Source organism: Oryzias latipes, chromosome 11, assembly GCF_002234675.1.
Source record: "Oryzias latipes chromosome 11, ASM223467v1".
In the NCBI taxonomy this organism is placed as follows: Eukaryota; Metazoa; Chordata; class Actinopteri; order Beloniformes; family Adrianichthyidae; genus Oryzias; species Oryzias latipes.
In genome coordinates, this window is record NC_019869.2 from 10261845 (window position 1) to 10289366 (window position 27522).

Genomic DNA, 27522 nt, shown 5'->3' on the forward strand with positions numbered 1-27522 from the left:
CATGCGCATGCGCACCGCTGTCATCAGAGATGGCGCTGCGTGAAGGATCCCGGAGGTTAAAGCTGCTGTTCCGCCTTCGTCATTTACCCCAGCTCTCTCGGTTTGTTAGCGTCCGCTCGGTATCTGAAAATGTCTCATCTAAATCCAGTGCCTCAGAGACCGCGGACGACCACCTAATCTACACACCAGAGCACTTTGCGTTAAAGGAGGCCTTGAGAAAGGTATGCAGGACCGCCGACACTCAGAGATGTTAAAGTGGCTCAAAATAACAAGTTGTTATCACTCTAAAAGCGATAGTTGAATTAAAAAAGCTATATTTTGAGACAGCACCAGTGTTCTAGCTTCACGTGAACCTTAAATTGAATGTAGGTGAGAGGTCACAGTGCGAGTTGGTGGCGTATAAACACTTTAACGCACATAACGGAGGAGCTAATAAAAGAAAACGCGGTTAAAAGTAACAAACGCACCAGCCGGTTGGTTTTCGTGACTCCCCAAATCTGTGCGAGCTGTGTTCAACGCCACACCTGTCCCATTCCTCCCACTCACTCAAAAAAACACTTTCTGTCCATCAAGATCCACCACGCGCTCATTCCAGTGTAAACAAATGACGTCATCCTTCAAATGCTCTTCTCAGAGTGATCTCCAGTCAAAGGGAATCTGCTTTGGCTGCAGTCTCTGAGTAACTGGTTTGAGTTTAAATGGATTTGTTGTTTTTGTGAAAGAACAATGTTCAAAATAGCTTAGACAAAATAGACACATTTATCTAAAGTTGGGTTTTTTGTTTTTGTTTTTTAGTGAAATAAGTTATTTCCTTGAAGCCATTAGAACACCGTTAATAAGAAACGTCTGGGTATAACCTTTGTGCGCTTATCTTTGCGTACGTTTTTGTCATTCAGAATGTTGATAAGAACCTTAAATGGTCCAGATGTGCTGACTCTGGCTGATGTGCTGTTGTTTGCTGTGTTCTTTTTTTAGCTGTTTTACAAATAGCAGGTAAACAATAAAGTCACTGCTAAGTAAAAAGTTCAGAAAAACTCATTTCAGTTTTATCAGTTTTGTCCCTCCACAGCTCTGCTGGTCCAATCAGCTTTAGAGGGCTATCACGTATTCCACACAGAGCCCAGTGGGTTTAGATTATTTCCATAAATATTACCATTTTTAATATTTGATTGGGTTTGAACTGAAATATTCAAGTGTGACAAATATGCAGTCAGAAATGAAATCAGGATAGTTGCAAACATTGTTTCACACCACTGCCTTTGTTTGAGGAGGTTAGGCTGCTTTCTTTGGATTAAGAAAAATCTCAAATTTATCCTCCTTTTTGTGGTTGCGTCTTTCTGACTCTAGAATCAAGTTAGACCTGGGCCAAATCCGGATTGCTTCCCCGCCCCTCTGACTCCTCCCTATGGCTCCAATTGTAAAGGCATTTGAAGCTGTACTTATGTCCAAAAGTGTTTTTTTGTTTTTTTAAGATGGAACCGTAGCGATTTAGGGCTAGCTTTTCTTCTGCCGGTAGGGTAGTCCGCGTCGTTGTGTATTTTTCAACCGCTGACAGCTACGCTCTAACATAGATGACTGGCGACTATTGATGACATCATCAAGCGGTAGTAACACACAAATTTGAAGTCAAAGGCCAAATTCCCACCTTAACTCCTAATACTAAAAAATCATAGCGCCCTGGATTTTGAAAGCAATTCGGACACCATTCTCAGTACTTTTATTTTTCAATTACAATTATGACGTCAGTAATTTCACAAAGTTAAAATCTAATTGATTTGAGCGTTTTGCGTAGATAATTTATGAATCCACTGTCTTCTGAAGAAAAAAACATTGATGGTTTATTAAAAAATACATTTAAATACATTTTTTTGTTCTGACACAATGCTTTGTGGTCTATATTTGCCAATCTAGAGAGCATCAATGCACACTAGTTTTTCACAGACTTCTGAGAAATTTCTAGGGCACTCGATTTTGGAATTTTAGATTCGGACAGCACTGCAAAATGGCAAATGCACTATATAGTGCGCTATGTAGTGAGTAGGGAAGGAATTTGGACACAGCTTATTTCTTCCATATTTCTCTGCTTGGAGGGATAAATGTCGGGACAAATGAGAAGCCGTAGGGATAGGGAAGCCTTGGTAAGACCCTGTCAAGACTCGTCTTATTCTAGTAATCACACTGACTCATTGAGGAAGCAAATGAAACAAATGCTGCGGGACCCCAATAAAAAATGGTATGATGCAAAAATATTTCAGTAAAAATGGAGGAAATCTTTTGTTCATTTAGCTTTTTTAAGCATACCAAGATGATAAAAATAACTGGCATTGGACCTTGGGAAGCATGAGTACCTATAAAGGAAATGTTAAACAATACGTCCACAGCGCCCAAAGGAAACCTCAGTCTGTGAGGCACATTGAAAGCACACCAGTGTGTTTATAAATTGTTTTTAACAGGGCCAAAAGAAATCCCTCCGTTACCGCTCAAGGATGGACCGTCCAGTGTTTGCTCGATTCCTTTGGTTTTACATTCTCACACAGCCAGTCTCTGTGACAGATCAACACGTCTATAACAATTAAACAAACTCATGCCAAACATTAAAAGAGACTGCTTTGTCTTAGCCTGGGATTTCCTGCACCACCCCAAACCTAGACCTTTCCACAAAAAAGAAATTAATAAAAAAAAAAACACTAAGCAAGGCAGCAGATGTAGGATCCAAATATTGTTCAAAGATTCAAAGGACCTTACAAACTCTAGAAATTATGTTCCGCTTGAAGCAGCTGTATAGCATAAAGGCTAATTTTTTTCAAAGTAACTTTTGTTTTTTAACTATGTAACACCAGAACTTCAGCTCCAGAGTTGGCATTCTTTGGACTACCGTAACTCTTTAACTGTTTACACAATCATTGTTATTGTAGCAGTTTCGGCAGCAAAGAAATGCAGCTTTGCCCCGTTATGCAACACTTTGCATATCAGTGTAAAGCCGCTTTTTGCTGCGTTAGAATCGGTTTGAATCGTAACGGGTTGATGAGTTACGGTAGTTCAATTTGTTATTTAGGTGTTGCCGGCAAATTCTCTGGTGTTGAAGGGTTAAGAAAGGCATATAAATGTATAAGGAACATACTTCTTGCATGGGACTCAAAGTGGGAAGGCTTTGTTGGTACAGTGTGCAGTATTTTATCACTATTTATCATCAGAAATTGATATCTGACTTCACTAAGTTATACTGGTGTTCTTACAAAAAGTAATAATTACACTATTTGTCTGTAGGTGTTGTGGCACAAGCGGCTATGTTCCCAGTTGTTCACAGCCTTCATGATCAGTTCATGTGAATCTCTTCTGTGCAGTTCAGGGTGGCTAACACTTAACAAAGAGGGATGCATTCAGGGTCAACATTGGTCTGGTTTTCCTTGCAAAGCAATCAATAGAAGCTGTTAAGGCCCTGATGCACTGCATCGATCTAAAGAGTGTGTAGTTCCTGAAGGCCACACTAAATCTTTCCTTACATCACCTGCATCTGGCTGGAGGAGTTGCCTCTAAGAACAACATAACAATGGCAATCTGCAGAGATGACCCGTATCTTATGAGCATTTAAGGAAACAAAGGTGTGGATGTTGCATGTTCTTCCCGTGCATGACTGGGTTTTCTCCAAGGACTTTGGGTTAATTGGTTAATCTAAATTGTCCCTGGTGCTGGGTTGGCTCCAGCGATCCCGTGATCTCAAATGGAAATATAACATGTTTCAAATATGGATGGATTGAATCTCACATCACAGTTTAACAGGGTCACTTTATGCTATTTACTTGCTGTCGATTTGCTGCTGCCTAAAGGGGAGGTAACACCTGTACAAGGCATGTATAACAGATTTATGTGACCTTAAGAAAAGTTGTGGCCCTTTGTGGGTCTGGTTCTGATCCTCACCCTCGTGTGCTAAATTTCTCTACCCTTTTCTATGGTCCCCACAACAAAGGGGGCCTGATTACCTCTCTTGTGTATATTTTAAACCCCTCCCTCTGGTGTGTATTGGACTTTTTGCAAGGTGGGCTGGAGAATTGCCTGGGGTTTTATGTGGATGCCTTCTGGGTACCCCTAGTTTGTGTGTGGGAATGATGGTAAGGAATATTCTGGACACCTGGGTGGTGCAGCCCCTTTGTCTGGGGCTGGGGGGGGGGGGCTTTCAGGTAGATGGGGCTGGACCGTGACCACGTCAGAGAGGCTGGTCTCTGCTTTGGGTGAAGCTTGTAGCATCCTATGCCCTTTTACTCTTTGGTGCTTGATTGGGGCTGAAAAGTATTTAGTCAGCCATCAATTGTACTTAAAAAGATGAGAGAGGCCTATAATTTTCATCATAGGTATACCTTAAGTATTGAGAGACTAAATGAGGGGGAAAAAATGCAGAAATATTTCCTTCTTCTAAGGGGGGCCTTGCAAAAAACAATTGAGAAGCACTGGGTTAGATGAATGTTTGAAACAAAACAAAAAGTACACATGTTTTCAAAAACACCTACAAGATGTCACTGATGGAACTTTACAAGGCTAAACATGATCAGAAAAACAAATAAGCAAATGTTTCTTCTGCATAGGTGCATACAGAAGGTAATGTGAATGTTTAAAAAAAACTTTAGATACAAAAAAATACGCACAACATTAGGTGTTGTGTAAAGAGGTGGAATCATAGATTTCTTTTCAACCCACTCCTTTTCAAGCACACTGTCTTGTTTTATCCTTCTATTTTAAACTCTCGTGTTTATTTTCATTTTGTGTTTGAAATAAAGAAAATTGAAATTGAAATGAAACATGGCTGGGTTGTTCAGCATGACAACGATCCTAAACACTCTGCCCGGATGACGAAGGAGTGGCTTTGTTAGAAGCATTTCTAGGTCCTGGAGTGACCTAGCCAGTCTCCAAATCTCAACTCGATTTCCACATCACTGTTCTAGAGGAGATCTGCATGGAGGAATGGGCCAAAATACTAGCAACAGTTTGTGAAAACCTTGTGAAGACTTACAGAAAATGTTTGACTGCTGTCATTGCCAACAAAGGGTATATAACAAAGTATGGAGTTGAACTGTTGTTATTGACCAAATTCTTATTTTCCACTAGAATTTACAATAAATCCTTTAAAAATCAGACAGTTATTTTCTGTATTTTCTTTTCCCATTTAGTTGAGGTATAGTTGAAGTATACCAATGATGAAAATTACTGGCCTCTCTCATCTTTTTAAGTGCAAGAACTTGCACAATTGGTTGCTGACTAAATACTTTTTTTGCCCCACTGTAGGAGCTGTAGTGGTGGACTCTCCAGCTCTGATGAAGCTGCAGGGTTTCAGGCTGCCTGCCGCTCCTGACTGCACAGTGTTCTGAGGGGAACTGACTCTACCCCCTCCTGGTGCAGGAGTGTCTGGAGGACGCCTGCCTATTTTTGTCTGACCTAGATCATACATTTTAGAGTTTAGTAAACACACACTCCTCTGATCCCTCCTGCACACAGACATTTAGATGCATGAAGTATTTGATTGATATGTTTTACAGGTGGGCATAGTTATTGTGTGTGTGTGAGGCAGTCTGTTCTTGGATTTTGCATTTGTGTTTTTTTTTTTAATTGTGCAGTCAGTAGGATTGTGTGTTTTGTCTGTATGGATGTTTGCATGTGTATATGTGTGTTTGTGCACACTTCTTTCTCCGCTGGGAAGTACTTGCAAATGAAAAATGATGAACTTCATGGAACTTTTTGCTGAAATTTCCTTCCTCCCTTCCTCTTTTGTGTTACTATATTTTCCCATCTTCCTTTTTAGCCATGCCACCCCTCCCTACTTTACCTCTCTTTTGTCCAGCCAAAAAAGTAATACTATGAGTTACGGGCGGCCGTGGTGCAGTAGTAGGGCAGTTGACCCATGATCGTAATATTGCAGGTTCGATACCCGCCTTGCATGCCCATGTGTCGAAGTGTCCTTGGGCAAGACACTGAACCCCACCTTGCATCTGGTGGAAGGTTGGCACCAGTGTTCGGCAGTGGAGCCGTCACCAGTGTGTGAATGTGTGTGTGCATGGGTAAATGTGACTGTAACTGTAAAGCTCTTTGGGCCTTCGAAGAAGGTAGAAAAGCGCTATATAAGGATACGCCCCATTTACCATTTAATGAAAATAAAATGTTTGACATTTATTTTAGGATTTTACCCCAAAGCTTGAATATGGTTAACGAAATTATCAAGAAAAAGTTAGACTTTGGTTTAAGCAGCAGCCTCACAAAGATGTTTCTTTTTTCTTCACCAAAGTCTCAATCTGTCTTTTCCTATCTTATTTTCTTTCTCTCTTTGGTGAAATTTGAATATAAACTATTTGATTGCCTTAAAAAAGGCAAATGCAGTAATTATTGTAATATAAACTCAATATTCCAGACCCCCAAACAGCATTCCCAGCCACTTCTTTTTTTTAAATCCTCTCCTTGTGTTGTCAAAAACACAAATGTCACCAAATGTATGATCCCTGCCCCCCCTCCCTGCTCTTAATAATGCACCGGTTGTTCTAGTATTAAGAGCAGACAATGTTACTCCCGTGAACGCATTTCTGTTTGTAAAAAGCAAAAGAATATATTTTAGGGAGGAGCAAACAGGTTTGTTCTGAAAATATTTGAATCCACTGACCATAAATGGAGTTGAGTGTCATCGAGCTTACTCTTCAACCACTCCCTCCTTTTGATTAATGCTGAAATCAAAAGAGTGTATTTCCATAATAAAGGCGCTCATATTGTCCTCACAGTAACTGAAGCAAACAGCTGTCTCCCGCTCGTGAAGCAGCATGTTTTCCCTGCAGTGTGTCCAGTCCCACTGACAACGTCTTCAGTGCTGTTTTATCTATGTATAGGATCTTGTAATAGCCACCAAGTTTGTGGGACAGTGCATCTTCTCACAATCAGCATGCTAACAAAATAGGACCACAACGGATGGCTTGCACCACAGTAGGGTTGGGCGATGTCCCTTAAATTGGCCGTTGACGATGTTTGCTGTCAACCATCGGGATGGACGATGACATCGTCGGGGGGGGGGGTATTTTTACATTTTTCGTTCTTATATAACTGCTATTCGTTTTTTTGCTTTTTTCATTTTATTTCCCAACTAATGACTAATCCGCGATGATCCAGTATAAACTGAGGGAAGTGACTTTAACAAAAAAAGTAACAAACAAAATAGAAAAGAAGTAGTCCGCTCCCGCACTTCACTAGTGAAGTGGACCGGCGGAGTGCGGACTTACAGCTTTGTGTTTGAGGGGAAGGGGGGGGGTGCTTTGTTACATGAGCGCTATGTGTGGGAGATTTAAGACTGCGATCCGTCCCGCAGCTCTAGGGGTACAAGCAACCGAACTCAGAACCGGGTCTAAAAGTGTGTGTCTGAGCACAGCTCGGATCCTCAGCAGACACACAGCGGTGTGAGCTTCAAAGCAGAAATGTCGCTCAGTCCTTAGAAAACATTCAAACAATCACGCGGATTTGTGTTTCCAGTCGTGTCCCGACTAAATAAAGGCTGATGTTATTCTTACATGTTTACGTGCAGCCAGCAAGCAGCACCACCCAAAGCTATTGTTGTTAGCCCGTGTTAGCATACTGCTAATACTGGCTTCGTTCAGAAAAAGCACTGACCACACGGATTAAAATTCAAATGATGAGCGAACAGGTGTTTCATAATAACCGTAACATTATTAAAAGCACGTTTAGAAGATCATCTCGTATTTTACCGAGCTGACATGTCAATGTATATATCCGCTCGGCGCTGTTTAACATTGTTTTGTATTGAATTGTTACATTCAATAAAGTTTGAAAAAAAAAGCCGCTTGGCGGAATTTATATCCTTCCGGTTTTCAAACCCTACTGCGCATGTGCGAATGATTTATTCCGACGGAAAGTGTGAATTTAGTGAACTTTTTTTAATTCTGAAAACATTTTTCTTTCCATGTACACGGTTGGATTCTAATCCGACCATTGATCCCATCAAGATATTTTGTACATGTAACCGCGGCTTATGGTGTCGACGCGCAACGTGGCGGGGGCGTGGCATCACGATGATGTCTCTCCATCGGGATGTCAGTCACCCATCACGATGGACGATGATATCGTCCATCGGCAAATCCCTACACCACAGTGCAGCTGGCTACCTCTGGGCCACAGGGCTTTTAGGGACCTGCTTTAATTGATTATAATGGTTTTCTAATCAAAGCAACACCACCAGGAGTCCATGCTGCTGTGCAACCAAAGGAAATTGTCTTCAGCTGGACCATGTTTTCAATTTTCTTTTCTTGCCTGAGCATTCTTAACAAAAAAAATTGGCACTCGTTCCTATTATCTGCTTTCATCATCATTTGTGGCTACCTATTAGTAAGCTACTTGCCTTTTTAAATCACTGCAATTTTTGTTTTGAATACCTCAAATTGCTAGGTTCTCTGGTGTGACCTGAAATTTCTATTGATCACATTATTGAAAAACTAGGTCACATAACAATAATGGATTGGATTTATCTTTGCCGGCTGGCCAGGAACCAGGAGCCGGGACGGGTACTATTTGGCGAATGCGCCTGTACCATCGATTTAACATTGACACTGGCCGCCTCTACCATGAACGGCGTTGAGAATAAAGACTGTCAGTTGATGTCATTTGTGCCCCCACCTGTGTAAAGCTCTTTATTTATGCAAGACACAGCTTGCACAAAATCAAGGGCAGGGCTACTCAGCTCAGCACCAATGGCCATGTAGAGGAGATTTTTGCAACAGAGGCTTCAGATTAACATAAAATATGTTTTCTTTAAGACATTTAGGTTGTGGGATTTTAGTGAACACCTTCATAATCATAATTAAAACCCCACTGGAAATGTTTTTATTAAAACAATTGTCATGGGGGACTTCAAGGCTTTACAGGCATGCCTTTAATCTGACCTTTTTGGGAGTGCTTCGATGTAAGTGGTGGAGGATGGAAGGTGGTCTGATGGTGCAGAATGTAGTATGAGATGTCAGTGGGTTGTTGTCACAGATGAGTTGCAGACTTTAGAATTAGGAATGTTTAAAAGCATCTTTTGAAAATTTGAGTTGAATGAAATACCTGGTGGATTCCTGTGGTCTTACAGTGCTGCATCATTGCCATGTTGCAATGAAGTGTCATAAAATGACTGTTTGAATAAAAGCTAATCATTTGGAATTTTTAAAAAAGAAATTACAAGCTTTCAATATTTCAAATATATTCATTGTATTTTGTAACTTTAAATATAGTTTATCGTCAAAATAATGCACATGAATATTTATTTTATTAGATCTAATTCAGGCTGAATCATAAGTAAGTCTTAACATTTTCCAGCCACACCTAACATCAGTATTTACAGGTCATTGTTTTTCAAATCAGCTGTATTTAGGAGAGAACCCTAGTCTTGATGAAAAATCTAGAGTTTGTTGTTCAAGTTTAGGCATCAAAGTTGAGGATTTGACATTTTAAATTACTCAGCAGTGCAGTGTTTTTGAATTTGCTTCAGCACTTTCAGTTTTATGAAACTGTTCTGGTAAGTTACACAAGCAGAGCAAAATAACATTTTTTAAGGACGTGGATTATTCCACGTGATTTTTTCCAACAATTAATCTTTCCTCCCTTTTTCCTCCTTACGATTTGAACTTTGAGTACACTTTGTAGATTAAGGGCAGTGAGTACTTGCTTCGTTTTTTTACTGTTTGTTTTGGAATCCCATTTTGGTGCATGAGCCTTGATTTTGTTCCATGCTTAGCGTTTCTGTTAACAGCAGTGCCTTTTTTCTGTTTTGAAATGTGGAAAGATGACATCCTGTCCTCTGTGAATCGTGATGTTTTTCACTTTTCTTTTTAACTCCTTGTTCTAAAACTCTTGGCAGGCTTGGTTCCATTTGTTTTGGCAGAAGTTAAAGTTGACACATCTTTAAATGTTAAAGAAAAGCTTTAAAATCTTTTCTCTACTTATGGTTTTTTAATTAGTTGAAATATATGGCATTGTATTTCTATTGGCTAAACAGCTATCAGTTTATTTCTGTGCAGATAAACAAAGAACCCATTTAGATTTTAATGCAACACTGCAATGTTAATATTAGGTTTATTTTAAAGGTACATTTTACAGATACTATACAATGAAAATATATTTCTGTTTCTTTCTCAAAATCACCTTGTGGCAACAATTGGCGTCCCGTGTGTTCAATAGTATTGCTGACAAAATCTTACATGAATTGTAACCAAAGCGATGGGATGAATAGCCTGTTCTATTTGAAAAATCTCTACTGGCATTGACTCCTAATAGACTGTCAATTCACAAGTGCTTGTCCAGCTGTGGACCATTTCCATGTGCTCGACATGAGTCACAATCAAGGTTAACTTATTCCGACATTTATTTTGGAATCAGGTTTTAACCCACTTTAGGAGACAGAGATGCAACATAAATGTGGGCTTGAGAGACATACCAGAGCAGTTTTAGTCATTTATGTTTATTAGATCAACACAAAGTGTGTTCTTTTGATAAAAATCAATATGTAATCAGTCACAGATCATCTTACGTCTTTACTTTTGATAACGTATGAAAAACAGTCGGGACCATTTTCCTTTAAGGTGGATTTACATTGGCAGGTCGGAATCACAGCAGCCTTTAACAAGCGTGAAATCTCACCTGAAATGTGGTGCGGATCAAAAATATGAACTAGCTTGTTTCTCTTTGAAGTAGGGGTGTAACGATTCGTTTTAACAACGATTCGATTCATATCATAAATTGTGGTTGTTGATATGATCCATAGTAGATATTGAATGATCAGATTCACTTACCTAAAATGGATCCGGGACATCTTTAGCCAAAACTTCAACCAGGGTGACTCAGAGATAAATACCTGGTACTGAACAGTGCAGGGGAAGTTTTCCAGATTCCTTGTATTTTCGTGCAATGTACCGTATATTAAATATGTGTACAAACTTGTAAACAAGAGTTAATGGGTAATCCATTCACATTTTAGTTTCATAATGTTCATTCCACTGTTGTTTTTGGACTGGAATGATGGACTGATTTATTTTTATTTGCCATTACGTGTGTGTTGTCCGTTGTGATGCACTTGGTCTTTTTTAGGTTATAGTAAAATAAACCCACCATGCTTCAATGCAAATGGTATTGATGATCTCATTTTGAAACAATTTTTTTAGATTTTAAGGTGATTTGATTGGATAAACTACTTGTCTCATAAAGATCAATCCGGTTGGAATTATTTGTTACCCATTCAACTTTAAAGTAAACCAAAGAGGGGAGGTTAAGCAAAGGGAGTACACGGCATTAAGGCCGGATATTAGGAGGTGAGAAATAAACTGCATACAGTGCAAAATGGAAGAAGTAGCTCCAATTAAAAAGTAGTAAAATGTCCAAAAGAATGTCTGTCAGAGTAAGAAATAAAAGCCCTTACTACAAGGGCATAACCAGAAGCTGGTTTTGCTAGTTTTTTTTGCCCATCTTGGTCTGGCACTATTTCACCCTGGTGAGCGCCATATGGAACTACCGATACGGGATTATTCCAGGCAGTTTGATCTGCTCAGAATTTGATTCACTTCTAAGAAAGCTGTGTGTGAATGCAAACCAAACTAGATGACTATTTTTAGTGGCAAAGTAGCTTCAGAATAATGAATTTTGTTCTTTTGGCACTGCTGCTCTTAGTCTTTTATTCACTCTAGGAGTATGTATTATTGCAATCTTATCTTTTGTGGCAGCTGTAACCGAGTCTTTGTTGATAGCTGATGGATTGGCTGCTGTCCCAGAGGAAAGTATAAGTTTGAATTTCAGTTTCAAGCTTGTTTTTTTTTTTCTGCACTCTAATCTGGAATGTTTCCAAGGACTTTCATTGTACTCTAAGCTATAAAACTTAAGAAACAGACCCACTTAATTTTCTTTAGGGCAGATAATAAAGGGGGGAAAGGTAACACTATAGAAGACATTGTTTGTCTTCTTCCATATGTGTTTGAAATAAGCATAATCTAAAGGGTAAACTCAGAATTTGTTGTGTTTTTGAGAAAACAAAGCAATGTACTGAGCTGGATTTATGACAAAGCTGCTTCTTAAATCCAGTGCTGTTTGAAACTGGCCAGGAGTCTGCAGAAAAAAAAGTTGTTGCATTTCTGTTTGTAATAAACAAGCTAGCAAAGTTCAGTTTTTTGTTATAAATGTTTAAAGAAAAATGATAAGAAACAACACAGAACATCCATTCATGCCTAAGATTTGCTAAGATTAGTTCCAACTAATGAATTTAATTTTGTGCTGTAGATCATCGACCAGGAGATCAACCCTTATGTGGATCAGTGGGAAGCAGATGGGATATTTCCAGCCCACAAGATCTTCAAGATCTTGGGAAACGCTGGCTTCCTTGGAGTCAACAAGCCAGTTGGTAAAGAATGAACTATTTGCTGTTGGTTTATTTTCCAGATGTATTCAAGGGGCCTCCATTGTCTCATAACAAGGCTTGGTTTAATTGAAAACGTTTTTTTCAAATTAATGTTGACTTGGAAAATGTGCAATCCGTTTTTCAAATCAATGAAAACATTTTCTTTTCAATGAACATTTATTTTACCTTTTTAAAATGAAAACATTTTTTGTCAGTTTCAGTTTTCAAAGTAGGAATTTCTAGTTTCCCTTTTCCCAGTGAACTCATGAGTCATACAAAAACTGTTTTTATAATCAATCAAAGTTGGTTTTCCAATGGAGTTTTGAAAATGAATTATTACTTAATCTAATTGCATCAAATTGTAAATCACTTTGTGAAATTTCTTTTCCATTATTTGATATCTTATACCCACATGTGTACCCAGCTGTGTTACCGACTCAACTGATGGAAGGATATTACAAAGCACAGAACAGTACTCTGCATTTTTCTATTGCCATGCTTTCTGTGTATGACTAAAAGCTTGTGAGAGAAAAAATGGACTTTCAGCAGATGATCTCATCTATATTTGGTGAAAAACTGTGCTGCAGGCTCTGAAATGTGATGCAGAAAATGAAACATGTACACATGGTGTCATGTAAAGGCTCAGCAGAGGACTGCACCACAAATCTGTAGGTCAGAGAAAAGGGAGGGTGAGGGAACTGAAAAGTGCTGAGTACACAGGCATTAGGCATTACTTGACAAGATTAGAGACTTGGATCAGCCCAGCAGTAGACTGGGGGCTTATAGACTGTTTTATCAGCTAACAGAACGTGTGCTATCATGTAAAAATATATTAGAAGTAAAATAAGCAAAAGAACTGGCTGGTTTAGGTTATTGGCGTGACCGGTTGAAAGTTTTGCTTGAAAAATAAAGCAAAAATAAACGGAAATAGCAAATTTTGTAGTTCCTCAAAAGACCACTAGGGCAATGTATTTTTTTATTTCTGATTTACTGTAAACAGGGAGCCTGTGGCTTGCCATAGTAACTTGTAAATCTTTTTTTGTAATAATGATGGATTGGATTTATCAGCGCTTTTCCAGATGCCCAAAGCGCTTACAATGTGTCCATTATTTATTCACTCTTCATTCATACTTGGTGATGGTGGAGGCGTGGCTGCCAGTTCATGCCTACGGTCCCTCTGACCATCACCGGGACCATTCATGCACAGTCATGCAGGTAGCATGCAGGTAGGCAGTAGCGTTAAGGTAGCATGTACACATGCGTCAAGGGCCCGAGGGCCCTCACTGGGTGGTGTGCTCATTCCTCCCGGGGAATCGAACCCTGGTTTCCTTCACATTACCAACCGAGCTACCCAGCCGCCTATCAATCCTAGGGTATTAATGAACCTTTTAACACATTTGATTCAGAATGCAAGACTAGGTTTTAGAGTTATTTCTTTCCTAATTATTGATTATGATCACTAAGAGAAGAGAAAACATAGAGATATTTATCCCTGCCTATGCTGCTTATAGACTAAGCCGAACACTTTCCCCTTAACATTCATTGTTAAATAAAAAAGCAGGACGTTTTTCCAGGGAGAGGACCATGATGACCCTTGGCCCACTGCCGGTTTCCTTCAGCTCCGACAAGGAGCTTTCTGCAGATTAGTACATAAAAATGACCTTGTCCCCTTCCTGAACCACACATCCAGGCAGCTTGTACTTTTTTCCTTTTGACAGGCTGTATTTTTTTGTTTTACAATAATACACTTTCAGTGAAACTTCATTGTTTTCCTTGTTTTCTTTAATGATTTTAACAGTTTAAATGTAAAAATGCCTGTCACCCCAATCATGTAAAGATGCCATACAAGTAAGTAGGGCTGGGCAATAAAATCTCCAATTTAATAATGGATTGGATTTATCATTTAAAAAAATATAAATCTCAGATTTTATTTTATTTTAATTCGATTTTCGATTTTTTTTCCCCTGATTTTTCCCCCCCCCTACTTAAACAAAAGCAATAGGTGCAAACGGCAGACAACTTAAAGCAAATTTTGCTTTTATGTAATAAAACGGAAGACAAATGTAACCTCCATTTCTGGGATAAATAGTAAATAAATGAACACACTCTTGGAATCAAAGTCCCAGCTGTGTTTTCAGTCACACTTTGTAGTCTAGACTAAAAGTAGACAAACATTCACCTTGAGAGTAGCAGCATTTTCTAAAGGATTAACAATACAGCTCATATCTGGGGTCTAAGGTTTTAATTAAATTAACAAACCCCAACTTCTCCCCGGTATACATGGGTACCATGTCTTTGGCTGTATGCAAAGCAACCGCTTTGGTGATTGTTCTCCACCGTGCCCCTTTCCTAGGGATGGGTACCGAGCCCCGGTATTAAACCAGCCCCGGGGCAAAATTCTTCAAGACCGCAGTGTCTGTAAGATCTGACCTCAATGGTTCTGCTATCGGTACTGGAGAAGTCGCATTGTTTTGTGGCCCACAAGATAAAAACTAGAGCTGTGACGGTGTGGGATTTGTGATCACCACGGTGATGAAGCAGCAGTCAACTGCCCCCCCCCCCCCCCCTCCCCCTTCTGCCCCGCCCCGCCGCCGAACACAAAATCCCCCGGCGGATGCGTCGCAAATGAATACAAGTAATAATTACAACGCAGTATTCTTTATGAACAAATAACATTAACAACTAACTACTAACTAATGAACTAACTAACTAATGAACTAACTATATAGGTGTTGTAGAATGAGTATGTGTGTGTGTCAGCGCACTGACACACAAGTTGCAGTGTGGGGTCTCTTCCTCCACGTCTGTGGCAGCAAACTAACCAGTTCCAAACGACAGATGATTTTCTTGGGAACAAACGTCCCACTCTCACCGGTAGCCATGTTGTCGCTTGCTGTTTTGTGGTGGTGTGATGTTGTTGTTTGTCGCTTGCCATACCGCTGTGTGAAAATAACGCTACGGAAGCTCTGGGGAGCCAAAAAATGCGCCATTACACAAAACCTCGATTTAGTTATTTTTGAAATCGCCCGTAACAAAAAATTCGAATTAATTCATTCAATCGATTTTTCGCCCAGGCCTACAAGTAAACAGATTGATTTTTTAAAGTTATTTACAATAGAAAGTTGACTGTAAATCAAATGAAATTTAATGAACTTTTATTAACGAGAAGGGAGATTCTGTCTTCAATCCAAGGCTTTGTAATTTAATTAAAAAATTGCTTTAGAAAACCAAACCAATATCATTCATTCAATAATTTTTGCATTGTTACTAGAATGCAGACATTTATAAATTGGACTTGGTTTAAATTAAGCTAAAGAAGCCATGTCCTGACATTTGAGGCAGCTATTTCCGGTCATTTCTGCTTTTGCCATTGTCTGCTAATAGTTTTTAATTTAACAGATTTGAACGTCTCATCTTGTCTAAAAAAAACGGTTTTAGCGATTCTCAGATTATTAGCTGTTATATCAACAAAACAGCGTCTCAGCTCTCCCTGCACTTTTTGCTGCTGATAACCGAAATCAGGTGTGTTAAATCAACCAGGAGGAGAAACCTGAGCTGCTGATCAGCAGAAAGCAGGGTAGAGGACACTGTGAAACAGTCAGGGTGGTACCTCTCAAGGTGTGGGCAACCCAGTATTAAAAACTATAAAAAAGTGAATTTTGTGGTTTTTATTTTGGACCTCCCTTCATATGCTCCAAATCTGTGTGTTTTAGTCTGCACCATATATGCTGCTCCACCCAAGTATAAACATGGAGGAGAACATCTGCAGCTCTGAACAAACCTCTGTGTGTTTGGGTGAAATGTGTGACGGTTTTATTTCTCTCTGCTTGCTTTTTCAAGCAGCCAGCCCGCTGTTTTGTTTCAAGTAGGATAAACCTTGGTGCTTCCTTTTGTTCACATGAGCCCCTGCTGGGTTTGCCAGACTCCACACTTATCACTGCACAGGCTGCACCTGTTTCCTCTTATGGAAGGAAACATTACCTTTTTAACTCGTCCCACTGCAATTCTTTCTTTCGGACTGTACTTTTTTTCATTCCGTCTTTGACGTCCTGCCAGACTTTGCTTTTCAATATTCCATAAGCAGTCTGACAGGTGGTATTAGACCGCTTTGCCAGGGTTGGAGACTTCAATATGGTCAATTCTCTCATAATTATTCATTGTCAGTCAGCCACCGCATCCATTATTCAGCTGCTGGCAGGCTGTGTTTAATCACAGGACATTTTAGCGCTGAGCGGTCACACATGCCCAGCCTTGTTACTTTCGACTGGCTGGATGTTATCAAGACATTTATCCAAAATGAAGAACTGTCAGCCGACATTTGATTGAGCAGTAATCAGATGGTGTCGTCCAGGTTTCCCGCTTGAGTCTCGATGACAGCTGCAGATGAGGAAATGATGATTTCTTGTTGCCTCAGACAGGAACTCGCAGTCAGAGATAAACTGGTTAGATTTTCTGTGTTGGGGAAGACAAGATCTGTGTCATTTTAGGTTGAAACTCAGGAATCAGAGCATGACAGTATTGAGGTGGCGATATTTTGTGTCTAAGAGCAATCAGGAAAAGCACGTTTTTGAATGTAATTCACAATTGACATTTGAGATGTCTATCCTACAACGATGATAGTATTGCCTTTTTACGGAGCTTTCTAAAAGCTTCTATTAGGACTGCAAAATAACATGTGATTTGCTATTTTCTTTCAACTTAAAAGTGATGATGTGATGTCCCAGACATTTCACCCTTGGTTTCACTTCTACACAGAACTTACACCAGAAGTCCTGTTTAATTTCTGCAATCCTCCTTTTGTCACAAGGCGCTTTCTCCTGCCAGCCTTTCAAAGTAAGACGGTACTGTCATGAAATCTGACTGGAACATGCCAATTAGATGTTTCTCCATACCAAGCAGGGATGCAACGATTCGCTTTCCCCACAATGCAGTTGGATTTTTGGGGTCATAGTTTTTTTTCGGTTTGATATACAAAAGGCTAAATATTATTTACTAATGAGCAAGTAAAAATGAAGAAAAAGCTTTCCGTTGTCTCATACTATGGTGCAATGTAGTAAAACAATACATATAATAAATTCTTCTTAAATTTAACCCAATTTGTGTGTCTGACACATTTAATGTAGGCATACTGGAATGCAGTAGAGATGCGATTCTCCTATGATTTGATTCAGTAGTGTAAGGTATGTTTTAGTTGTAAACCGGGAATATTGTAAACCAGCTCCCATATATTCTACTTAATGGATAGTTTTACTATAGAACTATGAACTTGAACCTGATTGAAAATTTCAAGACAGTGACATTTTTGGTGATATCTCTCTTATTTGTATGTACATCTCATTCAATGTGGATATTTTAGTTTAGTAAACTGCAAAGGTTTCAGACCAAGTGCTTTTCTTTTCCATTGATGGCATCCATGGTCCACTAGCTTTTCCATACACGAGTCCAACAAAAAGCTTCCACTCAGAAACCTTTTCAGGAATCATTTTGTTTCTGTCCTGTTTTTATTTACATCTTTCTTACACCAAACTGATAGAAAGTGGATCATGAAAGCGTTTGTTTTTGATGGATCTAAAAGGAAAGAATAGCAGACTCAAAGTCTTGTTCTTATTAAAAATGGACGGGTAGTCCAGGTAATGACAACGTGCTAAAAAGGAGGTAAAGGGATTAACCGTCATCTGTAAACATGTGCTCCACAAATCCATTAAGGACCTGAGGTCTGTAACCGTTCCTGCACCAACAGTGGAGGAAGGAGACATCCATTAGTTTGACATTCATATACAACAGATTATATCAAATCTAAGAAAAAAATAGTTTAATATATGCATATATCCTTTTACATTTAATCTCATGATACATATTGGATGAGATAACACAGAGCTGACTCTTCTGGTTTCCCAGCAGTGCTTTTAACACACAATTACAGATGTTGCAATTAAGGATGACATAGCAGTCATTAATCTGACTGCATCAGTGCCAGTAGATCACTTCAGAATATCCTGCCAAGATGTTATCACAGAGATAACAAAAGAGAATGAGGTGGAGGAGAGGATGGGTAGTTACCAGGAGGCTCTTTGCTTTATGGGAAAGGAATTTACTGAAATAACGTAGACTTTTTCTTGTTCTTGTGCAGAGTATGGAGGCTTGGGACTTGACTTCAGCTACAGTGTTGCCATGGCGGACGAACTGGGGAACATCCGCTGTGGAGGCATCCCCATGGCGATCGGCGTCCAAACCGACATGACAACTCCAGCATTAGCCCGGTAGAGTCTGTATTATCATCTACATCTACAGGTCTTATGTGTGGCTTTACTGTATTGTTGGCACCAACTGTCAAGGATTTTGTCATTGTAAAAAACAGTTTTTTACAATGACATTGTTACATGTTCACTCACTTCCATTTCAAATTATATACCATCATAAAAATCCAAGCCTTCCTATTTACTAACATTATTCTGACAACTAAAGCAAATGTTTTCATTGATAATTATGAATATAAAAACTTATAATGTGAGACAAAGCTATGCAGGAGTACAGTGGACCCTTGTTTGTCGCAGGAGTTCTGTACTAACCTGCAACAGGAGAAATCCACAAAGTAGAATTATAGATGTTTTTTAGGCTGTAAAACTTCTCACTTAATACTCTTTTCTCAGACGGACATGAACGCTTTACCACTTCTCTCTCATTTAAACTCTCAAAATTTAAACCCTCATGAAAAAATAAGTCCAGTGTTGTTCCATAAAAAAACCCACATCTGCTCATAAAGAAAGATCTATGTAAATTTGACAAACATTCTGTACAGGAGACACCGCACAGAGGAGATTGATTGATAATAGGACACAGCCAATCAGAATGCAGAACACATACAGTTACTCTGTATGCAAAACAGCAGAGTGAAACAGCGAGACCGTGAAAAACAAACCACAATATAGCCAGGGTCCACTATATATATAACAGGCCATTTTCTGAAGAAATAGTAAATTTTGATTGTGGAATAATCCTGATAATATATTGAAAGCTAAAGTTATGTAGCAAATATTTAAAAAAAAATGTAAGAAATTTAAAATTGTTATGTTTTAGCTGGGTTTGTTTCTTTTATTTATTTATTTTTTCTGAAAAAAGTCTTTAAAACAAGATACATTATGGCCTTTAAGATTTTCTTTTTGCTTTTGGTCATCTCATAAACTGCAAATAGTTGTAGACCTTTACAGCTGTGTTTCCTCTTTGGGTATCATTTCCAGATGTTTGAAGGCCCCAAGGTTCATCTGTTCAAACAATGGCGTGTTGAGTTTAAAACATCGGGGTGCCACAGAGCGATGGCAGAGCTCCAGAGGGAGACGGCCTCTTTGTCCCAGTTGTGAACGCGCTTTGATGTGAAATTGACAAAACGAACACATAACCACTGAATATGTTAAGGATTTTATTATTAATATCATTGCACTTTTTAATTCCCCATCTGCCGCTTTGAACAGTGAATTTATTTAGAAATAATTTGTCTCATCAATGTAGAGCTTTGGCTTGGATTTCAGATGTTCTCCTGCTTGAAAGCTGCTTTGACACGAGGCAGAATTCACTGCAATAGACAGCTGGACTCTCAAGAGCTTAATTAAGACATCTAAAATGGCCTTTAACGAGGTTTATGACTAAAGAAAACTGCAGAGGAGGGCGAATGGTGTCATGGGAGCCTCCCTATCTGTCCTGGGATTGTCATTGCTTCAGTCCTGTAACTGTGGCTGTGGATCGCATAAGTTATCGAACAAAATGGGACAAAATATTTACCAGCCAATGATATCCAGACTAGAAGCAGTAAAAGTTAAATTATTGAACAAAGGCTTTTGTGTAGTTGTTGTGTTGTGGTTGATCATTTCTATGCATTTTTGGACATAGGTTTGGCTCCGATGAGCTCAAGAAAGAGTTCCTCCTTCCGTCAGTCATGGGCGACAAAGTGGCTTGTCTTGGGGTCAGTGAGGTTGGAGCTGGCTCTGATGTCTCAAGTAGGTCTTTTTCTTCACCGATTTCCTATCATTGATCAAATTCTAACCTTTTTCTGTGTCATTTTTTTAGGATAAGGGCACATACACATTTTTTGTCGTCTTTACATAAGTTTCTGCTATAACCCTTTAACAGTGGAGACGTTACTGACGACACATAAAAAAACACGCTCTTTGGCCTCCTTGAACCTTTTACGCAATTATCGTGAATCCGATGGAATTGTGTTAGTTGTGTAAATGGCTGAAGAGTTATGGTAGGTCAAAGCATGTCGACACTGGAGTTCTGGTGTCTCCACGGCGTTTCTGTTATTGTGTTGGTGGTTAGTTAAAGACCCACTCAAATCAAAATGGCGTTTTTTGTGTTTTTAACATGTTCTTGAGACATTTTTCTGATGATGGACAAATATAAAGAAAAATAAGCATAAAATTGTATTTCTGGGGATTTCTCTATTCAATTTGTTGTGAATCAGGAGCCTCTTAAAAGTGTCGTTTGATAAAAAGCGTATTTGGAACATAGAAAATACGCTGGGCGGGCCACAAACTCCCTGTTCCAAGCTCTCAGCAGCAGGGAAGGAAAGGGGGGCGGGGTTGCTCTGCGCCAACAGTGCCACCCCACAACAACTTAGAGGCAAATTTGAACTACTGCCGCTCTATGAAACTACTGTTGAAAACAAATCAGTTTTTTTTTATTTTGAATAAAAACGGCATCATCACAACTTAAAGACTTTTAAACTAGCTGATGAGTGGAGTGAGACTTAAATGTGACACTTTTTAAGATAAAATGTAATTTGGTCTGGTTGTCCTTCTTGTGAATAGCATGTGGCTGAAATATCTACCATATATCTTCCAGTAGTAGCCCCGGCTTTTATTCCAATAATTTGGCAGCCGGTCAGGCATTTTTGTTAGAGACAGGCGTCTTTTGGAAACCGACTTTTATTCCTTCACAGAGAGAATGGCTAATGGGTTCATTTTGCGGGAAAATGCGGTCAAGAAATGGAGAGAAAAACACCGGATAAACATTTCAGGATTTATTGAAATTCTGAGAACATTCTATTATGTTATGATTAGCGAACGCTTCGATTCCCTTTCAGCATCAACCTCTGTATCACTGTTGGAAGATATACTATATTTTTAAACAGTGTTTTTGCTCCTCCATCTTCTTCTATTCTTTAACCAGGGCAGTCCTGGCTTTTGTCTCCTCCGGGTTTTTTGAATGATTTTTGGCCCTTTTGATATTTTATTTTGTTTTTGCTAATAATCACCACTATCTGTTTAAAAAAATCCATTAGGAATGATGCATGAAACACACTGTTTGAACCTATCAGGTTTATAGCCTGCTTTGGCCCCTTACAGTGGGGCCAAATGAACATCCACAAGCAGAAAATCAATAAACATTTTAAAAGGGTTCAAACCAATGTAGAACCTGTAGACCTTGTTGATATTAAATACATTATATTATACCCACAGCCGCTTAAAATGACACACAACTGTTGTTGTAATCTTCTGCACACCTGCTCCTCTGCGATTCAGGCATCAAGACCAAGGCTGTGAGGAAAGGGGACGAGTATGTGATTAACGGGGGGAAAATGTGGACCACCAACGGTACTCAGGCTGACTGGATGTGTTTGCTTGCAAACACCAGTGATGGGCCCCCTCATAAGAACAAATCTCTCATCTGTTTGCCCATGAATCTGCCAGGTAACTGTCAGACGTAGCTGTCATTTTAATATTCATTTTTTTTGCAATGCTAATGGATGGGAGTGAAAAACATGAATAAAAAAACGGCTCTTAAATTTGAATGACTGTGTTTCGGGTTGTTTAAAATCACTTTCACTTTTCTTTTTTTATCCAGAAGGTGTTCACTCTGTTTCTTGTCTTTCCCAAAATAGGGGTCCACATTGCCCGTAAGATTGATAAAATGGGAATGTGGTCATCAGATACAGCTGAAGTGTTTTTTGATGATGTCCATGTGCCCTGCAAGAACGTCATCGGAGAAGAAGGCATGGGCTTCACCTATCAGATGCTGCAGTTCCAGGAAGAGAGGCTCTGGGCGGTGGCCAACAGTGAGAGGAGTCTTCTTGCTAAAGTCAATCATGTTTGCTCATCAGATGGAATCCTCTTCTGTTCTTTCCCCATCATTTTTTTTTCTACTTGGTTTTGGAGTCCTTGAAAATGAGTTCCAGTCTGATAAGCACTCAAACCTCAGTAAAAGTGACCTGTTTTTAAATTTGTGGAGCAAACAGATTCTTAAAAAACATATAAATACTTGTATTATACTTAGGATGTATTTGTTTAACTAGTCCTGAGGAAGGTTGTTAACCTCCTAAAGCAAGCATCGACCGGAAAGTCCAGATGGGAAGTAAATATAATTTAAACGTGAAGAAATGTTCCCATAAGGATAAAATTAACTGAAAGCTGCATAAACAAATGCAACACTTTAAGTAATTAATTGATTTAATTGTTAAAAAACAAAAAAAAAAAACATATGACGTTTATTTGGAATACAAATTAATACTATGTCTCTATTATTTACATTTTGGACTTCTCCTCTTTTAGTTGTGACCACTATGGAAAATATCATCCAGGAGACCATCCAGTACACACGGCAGAGGAAGATCTTCAAGCTCCCCGTCCTTTACCACCAGACCGTTCACTTCCGGCTGGCTGAGCTGCAAACCGAGGTGGAGCTGCTTCGCTCCCTCCTGCATCGGGCAACAGGTAGAGTCATTGGATTTTCAGGACAAAAGTACCGGTAGTGAGGGAGAAGCTTGTTAGTGTGAGGGAAACCATGTCTGCTCACATTTTCTTCACCTTTTATTTCACGTTTAATCAAATATTCACCACTTTTTCCCCCCTAAATACTATTTGTCTAAACTAGAATAATATCTTCCTAAATTATAGGAGTTTCTGATCTGACATTTTCCACCTGAATCAGTTGTTTGAACAGATTTCCTGATCTTTAGTCTTCACAACAAAGGGTTTTCCTGTTTTAAAATAAGAGAAAAATGCAGCGCCTGGGCAGTGCAATAGCTTCTGCTGCACACATTTTCTTCCAGATTTCCTCAAGATTACTTCAGAGAATCAAATCCCATGATATTACCTCATTAAGGTGTTTTTCTTTTTTGGATTGAACCTTAAATTTAAAATCTTCTAAAAATGTTTCGTGAGAGGGACTAGTCTTTGTTTATAGTCAAAGGATACTGTAATTTAACGGGATTTCAAACGTTCTTCTGGACAAACACAAAAGTTCACTAATATAAATAATGATTCCGTTTTTTTTTTTCCTTTTAGCTTTTCACTCTAGTCTGTACTGATCTGCCTCAAACTGTAAGATTTTTGGGAGAATATCTCAGACTAACCTTATCTCCAGAATGTGATTTATTCCTTGACCTGAACGTGCAGCATTGCAGAAAAATGATAGCCGTCTGCATGACCTGGTCAGTCACACAAAACCCATAGTTGACTCAGCTCTGCAAGAATGTTCTGAATTCCAAACAAATGACCTTTGTTTTTTGGAAAAAAATCAGAACATTTGGTCTACAATAAAATAATATTTCAGTGGTAAGATTTTTAGAATGTACAGCATTCCCAGTTCCTTCACAAATGCTGCAGTGTTCGTTATTGAATATTTGGGTGTTGCGTTCTGGAGCGTGCATAGGTAATTATCGGTAGCCGGCAGGTTTGAATGAATACATCCATCTGGTAACAGTTTGAGAGCAGTTTCTGCATAAATCAAAGCCTTTGCATCTGTTTGGCGCAGGTGGATAAGCACACGGCCAACAGCAGTCCCTCTGTGAGGGAACCATCTCAGCTTGATGAGCTGTGTCTGAATGGGACAAAAACAAGAATCCCCTCTGCAGACCTTTAAGCATCTGCAGCTACTGTTTCACTTTCCTTTGTCGGCTTCTCTTGTTTTTTCCTGCAGCGTTGTACATTAAAGGGAACGACGTTACAAAACTGGCATCCATGGCCAAATTAAAGGGGGGCCGCCTGGCCAGAGAACTGAGTGACAGCTGTCTTCAGTACTGGGGAGGCATGGGCTTCACCAGTGATGTGATGGTTAGCAGATTTTACAGGTGAGACTTCGATTACTTAAGAAAATCCATCCGGTTTTGATGTGTTTATTTTACAAAAAGGGTAAAGATCAAACAATAAACATTATAAATACTCTGACATCTGAGGGTAAATTATGCTAATGTATTGGGTGTTTCTATGGTTACAATAACCTAATGGAGAAACGAAGAAATGTGTTAACTTACTAGTTCTTCTCTTGAAGCTATTATAGCATCAAGTGGTACCAAAGATGGGGTTTAAACTCAGGTCTTACATGAATTAAGACTCAACCTCAAGAATTGGAGGTTTTAGACCTATAAAAAAAGGTTCATTTGTTTACATGGAAATCATTGTTAGGTCTAAAAATAAAAGCCTCTTGGACTGAAACACCAGCTGTCTGCTTTAACCCTTGTGCTATCTTAGATGACCCCACCCTTACTTTGACGTGTTCTCCCTACCACGACAAAGGTGGAAAGATTTCATTTAATCCATGGACACCAGTGAAGATCACAAATCATTGAAGAAAAAAGGTTCAGAGCACTGTCTAGTGGGTCTAGATGACCCAACTCCCAATATTAAAGTGCCTAGAATAGCACAAGGGTTACTAGTTAATTACCAAATAAATGTTCATTTTTTTTACTGCAAGTCTTAAGATTTGCGGTTTAATTTAAAGTTTGACAGACTAGAGACTTGAAGTTGAACTTTCATGCAAAGACTGGACTTATGAGCACCTGAGTGACAGTTAATTACAGAAGTGTGTTGTTGCTTTTTTTCTCTCTCCTCCAGGGATTCCAGGTTATTGTCCATCGGCGCCGGGGCTGATGAGGTGATGCTGGGAATAATCTGCAAGTTCATGGACACTTTACCCCGGAAGTGATGTCATTTGCAGCAGATTCCTGCTCAGACGATGATAATTAATACAAGAGTGCAATTTTAAACCATCCTGACCTGTTCAGATATTTGTAAAAAAAAAATTAGTTTGGAAATCTCTTGTAATTGTTTGCTTCTTTTATTGATGAAGTTATGTTAAACGCTTTGAACACATCCAGCATGGAAACACAAACGATGCCATAAAATCTGTTTTTATTTACATTTTTACTCAAGAATGAAGGTCTCTGTGGTGATTTACAATGTCAGGTGATGTAATACAGACGTGTCCCTTATGTGCTGCACTGTGTGTGTCCACATTTATGGGACTGAACAGTTGAAATAAGATTGACATAATTTTGTATAACAAATGTTTATGCTCATAGTTTGTAAATCAGTGGCAGAAGAATTAAAATAGCAAAAAACAATGTTGAAATTGTGTTTTATTATGGAAACTTTGCTCTGGCAGCATTTAAGACTGAATTGTTTAGTTGTGATTTTAGGTTTTTAGGACTATCGGCAGCCTTTAATTCATTTGGCTGTCCAAAACTCATCAACATGAGTTGTAATTACCGTACTTGTGTTCAAACCTGTCCATATCAACTCCCTCCTTGACATAAGTACACCAAATTGTGTTTAATTATTCCACAGCTCAAACCACCTTAACCTCATTTACAAAAAATAACTCATCAGCAGCTGTTGTATCTTGGACTGTGGATCCTGTTTGTTTAATCATAACTGAGCTGTAGCTGTGCAACACAAATACTAATGTGTTAGGTATACAAATGGTATACAAGGTGCTTTCCTGGGTCATTTGCCTTGTTAAAGATGAACACTTTCAAAGTTTATTTCTTGTCTATTTTCTATTTCAAGCCCTTTCATGGCTCATTTAGGGGACATCAGGAAACAAAATGATGCTCGAAAGAAAAAAATCCCCACCTAACCAATTGAACAAGTGTTTTTTTAGGTCAGAGCTGCTAGTGAATGGGAATGAAGACGTGGAGCTAAGGGGCAAAGTCCAACAAGATGCTCTTATCACCTCAGCTTGATGAACCAGTAGAGGACAAAGAAGACAAAAAGGCAGAAGAGCAGCATGTAGCAGAGCAGTTTGGTCTGGCTCCCTCTGGACAGCTGCTTTACTCTGCCAATGGTGGCTCCCAACAGTCCGCCTGTAGAATCAAAGTCCGAGTCCTGTGAAGAGATGAGGGGGGGATCAGGAACCGCTTCAAATCCAAGAAAATGTTTACTAAGTCGGTACTATTAAAATCCCACTCTTTGAGCTATTGTCCCTCTGTCTTTTAATTATGATTCTGCTGTTTTTAGCCAGAATCAATTTTCTACAGCAAAAATAAACTCTTTTTCAAGCTTGATTTATTTTTTGTCTGCTCCCGATTTAAAACAATTTGAATAAAGAAATACTCAGAAACACAAGTTTAATCTTTGTTTCTTTTTATGCCATACATCATGAGAAAGCTGCTACAAGAACATGTTAAAACCATTTTTCATAGGAGTGAGGACTTTAGAGTAACTGTAAAGGTACTTCTTTGCCATTTAAATACAAAGAGAAACCCACCATATCTTCCAACATCTTATTCTGGTATTTAACCTCTGTTCCAATATCAATAGTCAGCTGGGAATGACAAGAGACAGGAATTGATTGTTAGATAAGTAAAACTTGTAAAATAGCTTTTAAAACTAGAAATTGGTAACAGAAACAAGTGAATAGTGACAGACGAAGGCACAGTTTTGTGTCGCAGCTGGTCTTACACTTTTCAAGGCGCTGACTTTAGCTCTCAGTCCCTCCTGTAAATGATCATTTTCCTCCTCATAAACACTGTAGCCACTCGCCACATAATTCCCGGAGCCTCCTTCACCTACACAAGACAACAAAAAACAATATTAAATGCTGAGAATAAAGCCAAGAGCCTTATTAAAAATGTAACTACGCCTCAGAGTGTTGCATCCATCCACCAGTGAAAACAACATTAGCTAATGCTAGCTACCATGTTAGCTGGCTAGCGATCTGAAACTTCCCAGTTTTAGACTCGTTTCTTACCCAAACCAGCGCGTCTCATCCTTACTCACTGAAGCCGAAAATGTCCACAGTATATTCCGAAGAATTAAACAATGAAAAGTTTAAAAATAATCAGAGGTCTAGTCTCTACACATAGGGAAACGCCACGACATCATACGGTGGCCGAGAAGGACAAATCCTAT

The 27522-nt window shown here is 39.1% G+C and overlaps 2 protein-coding genes across 2 annotated transcripts; one reads left to right on the forward strand and one right to left on the reverse strand.

The window, feature by feature from the left end:
• On the forward strand, positions 1 to 25733 carry LOC101158328 (probable acyl-CoA dehydrogenase 6). The gene is made up of 9 exons (XM_023959807.1): positions 1 to 221; positions 12280 to 12400; positions 18528 to 18657; positions 20282 to 20388; positions 21916 to 22083; positions 22275 to 22448; positions 22942 to 23103; positions 24311 to 24461; positions 25225 to 25733. The coding sequence occupies exons 1-9, from the start codon at positions 30 to 32 to the stop codon at positions 25313 to 25315; spliced, it is 1296 nt and encodes a 431-aa protein (XP_023815575.1). The 5' UTR covers positions 1 to 29; the 3' UTR covers positions 25316 to 25733.
• Positions 25438 to 27522, reverse strand: bet1 (Bet1 golgi vesicular membrane trafficking protein). The gene is made up of 4 exons (XM_004085172.3): positions 27362 to 27522; positions 27073 to 27179; positions 26879 to 26935; positions 25438 to 26496 (listed from the first exon to the last, which is right to left on the reverse strand). Exons 1-4 carry the CDS (start codon positions 27378 to 27380, stop codon positions 26341 to 26343), a joined length of 339 nt encoding a protein of 112 aa, XP_004085220.1. The 5' UTR covers positions 27381 to 27522; the 3' UTR covers positions 25438 to 26340.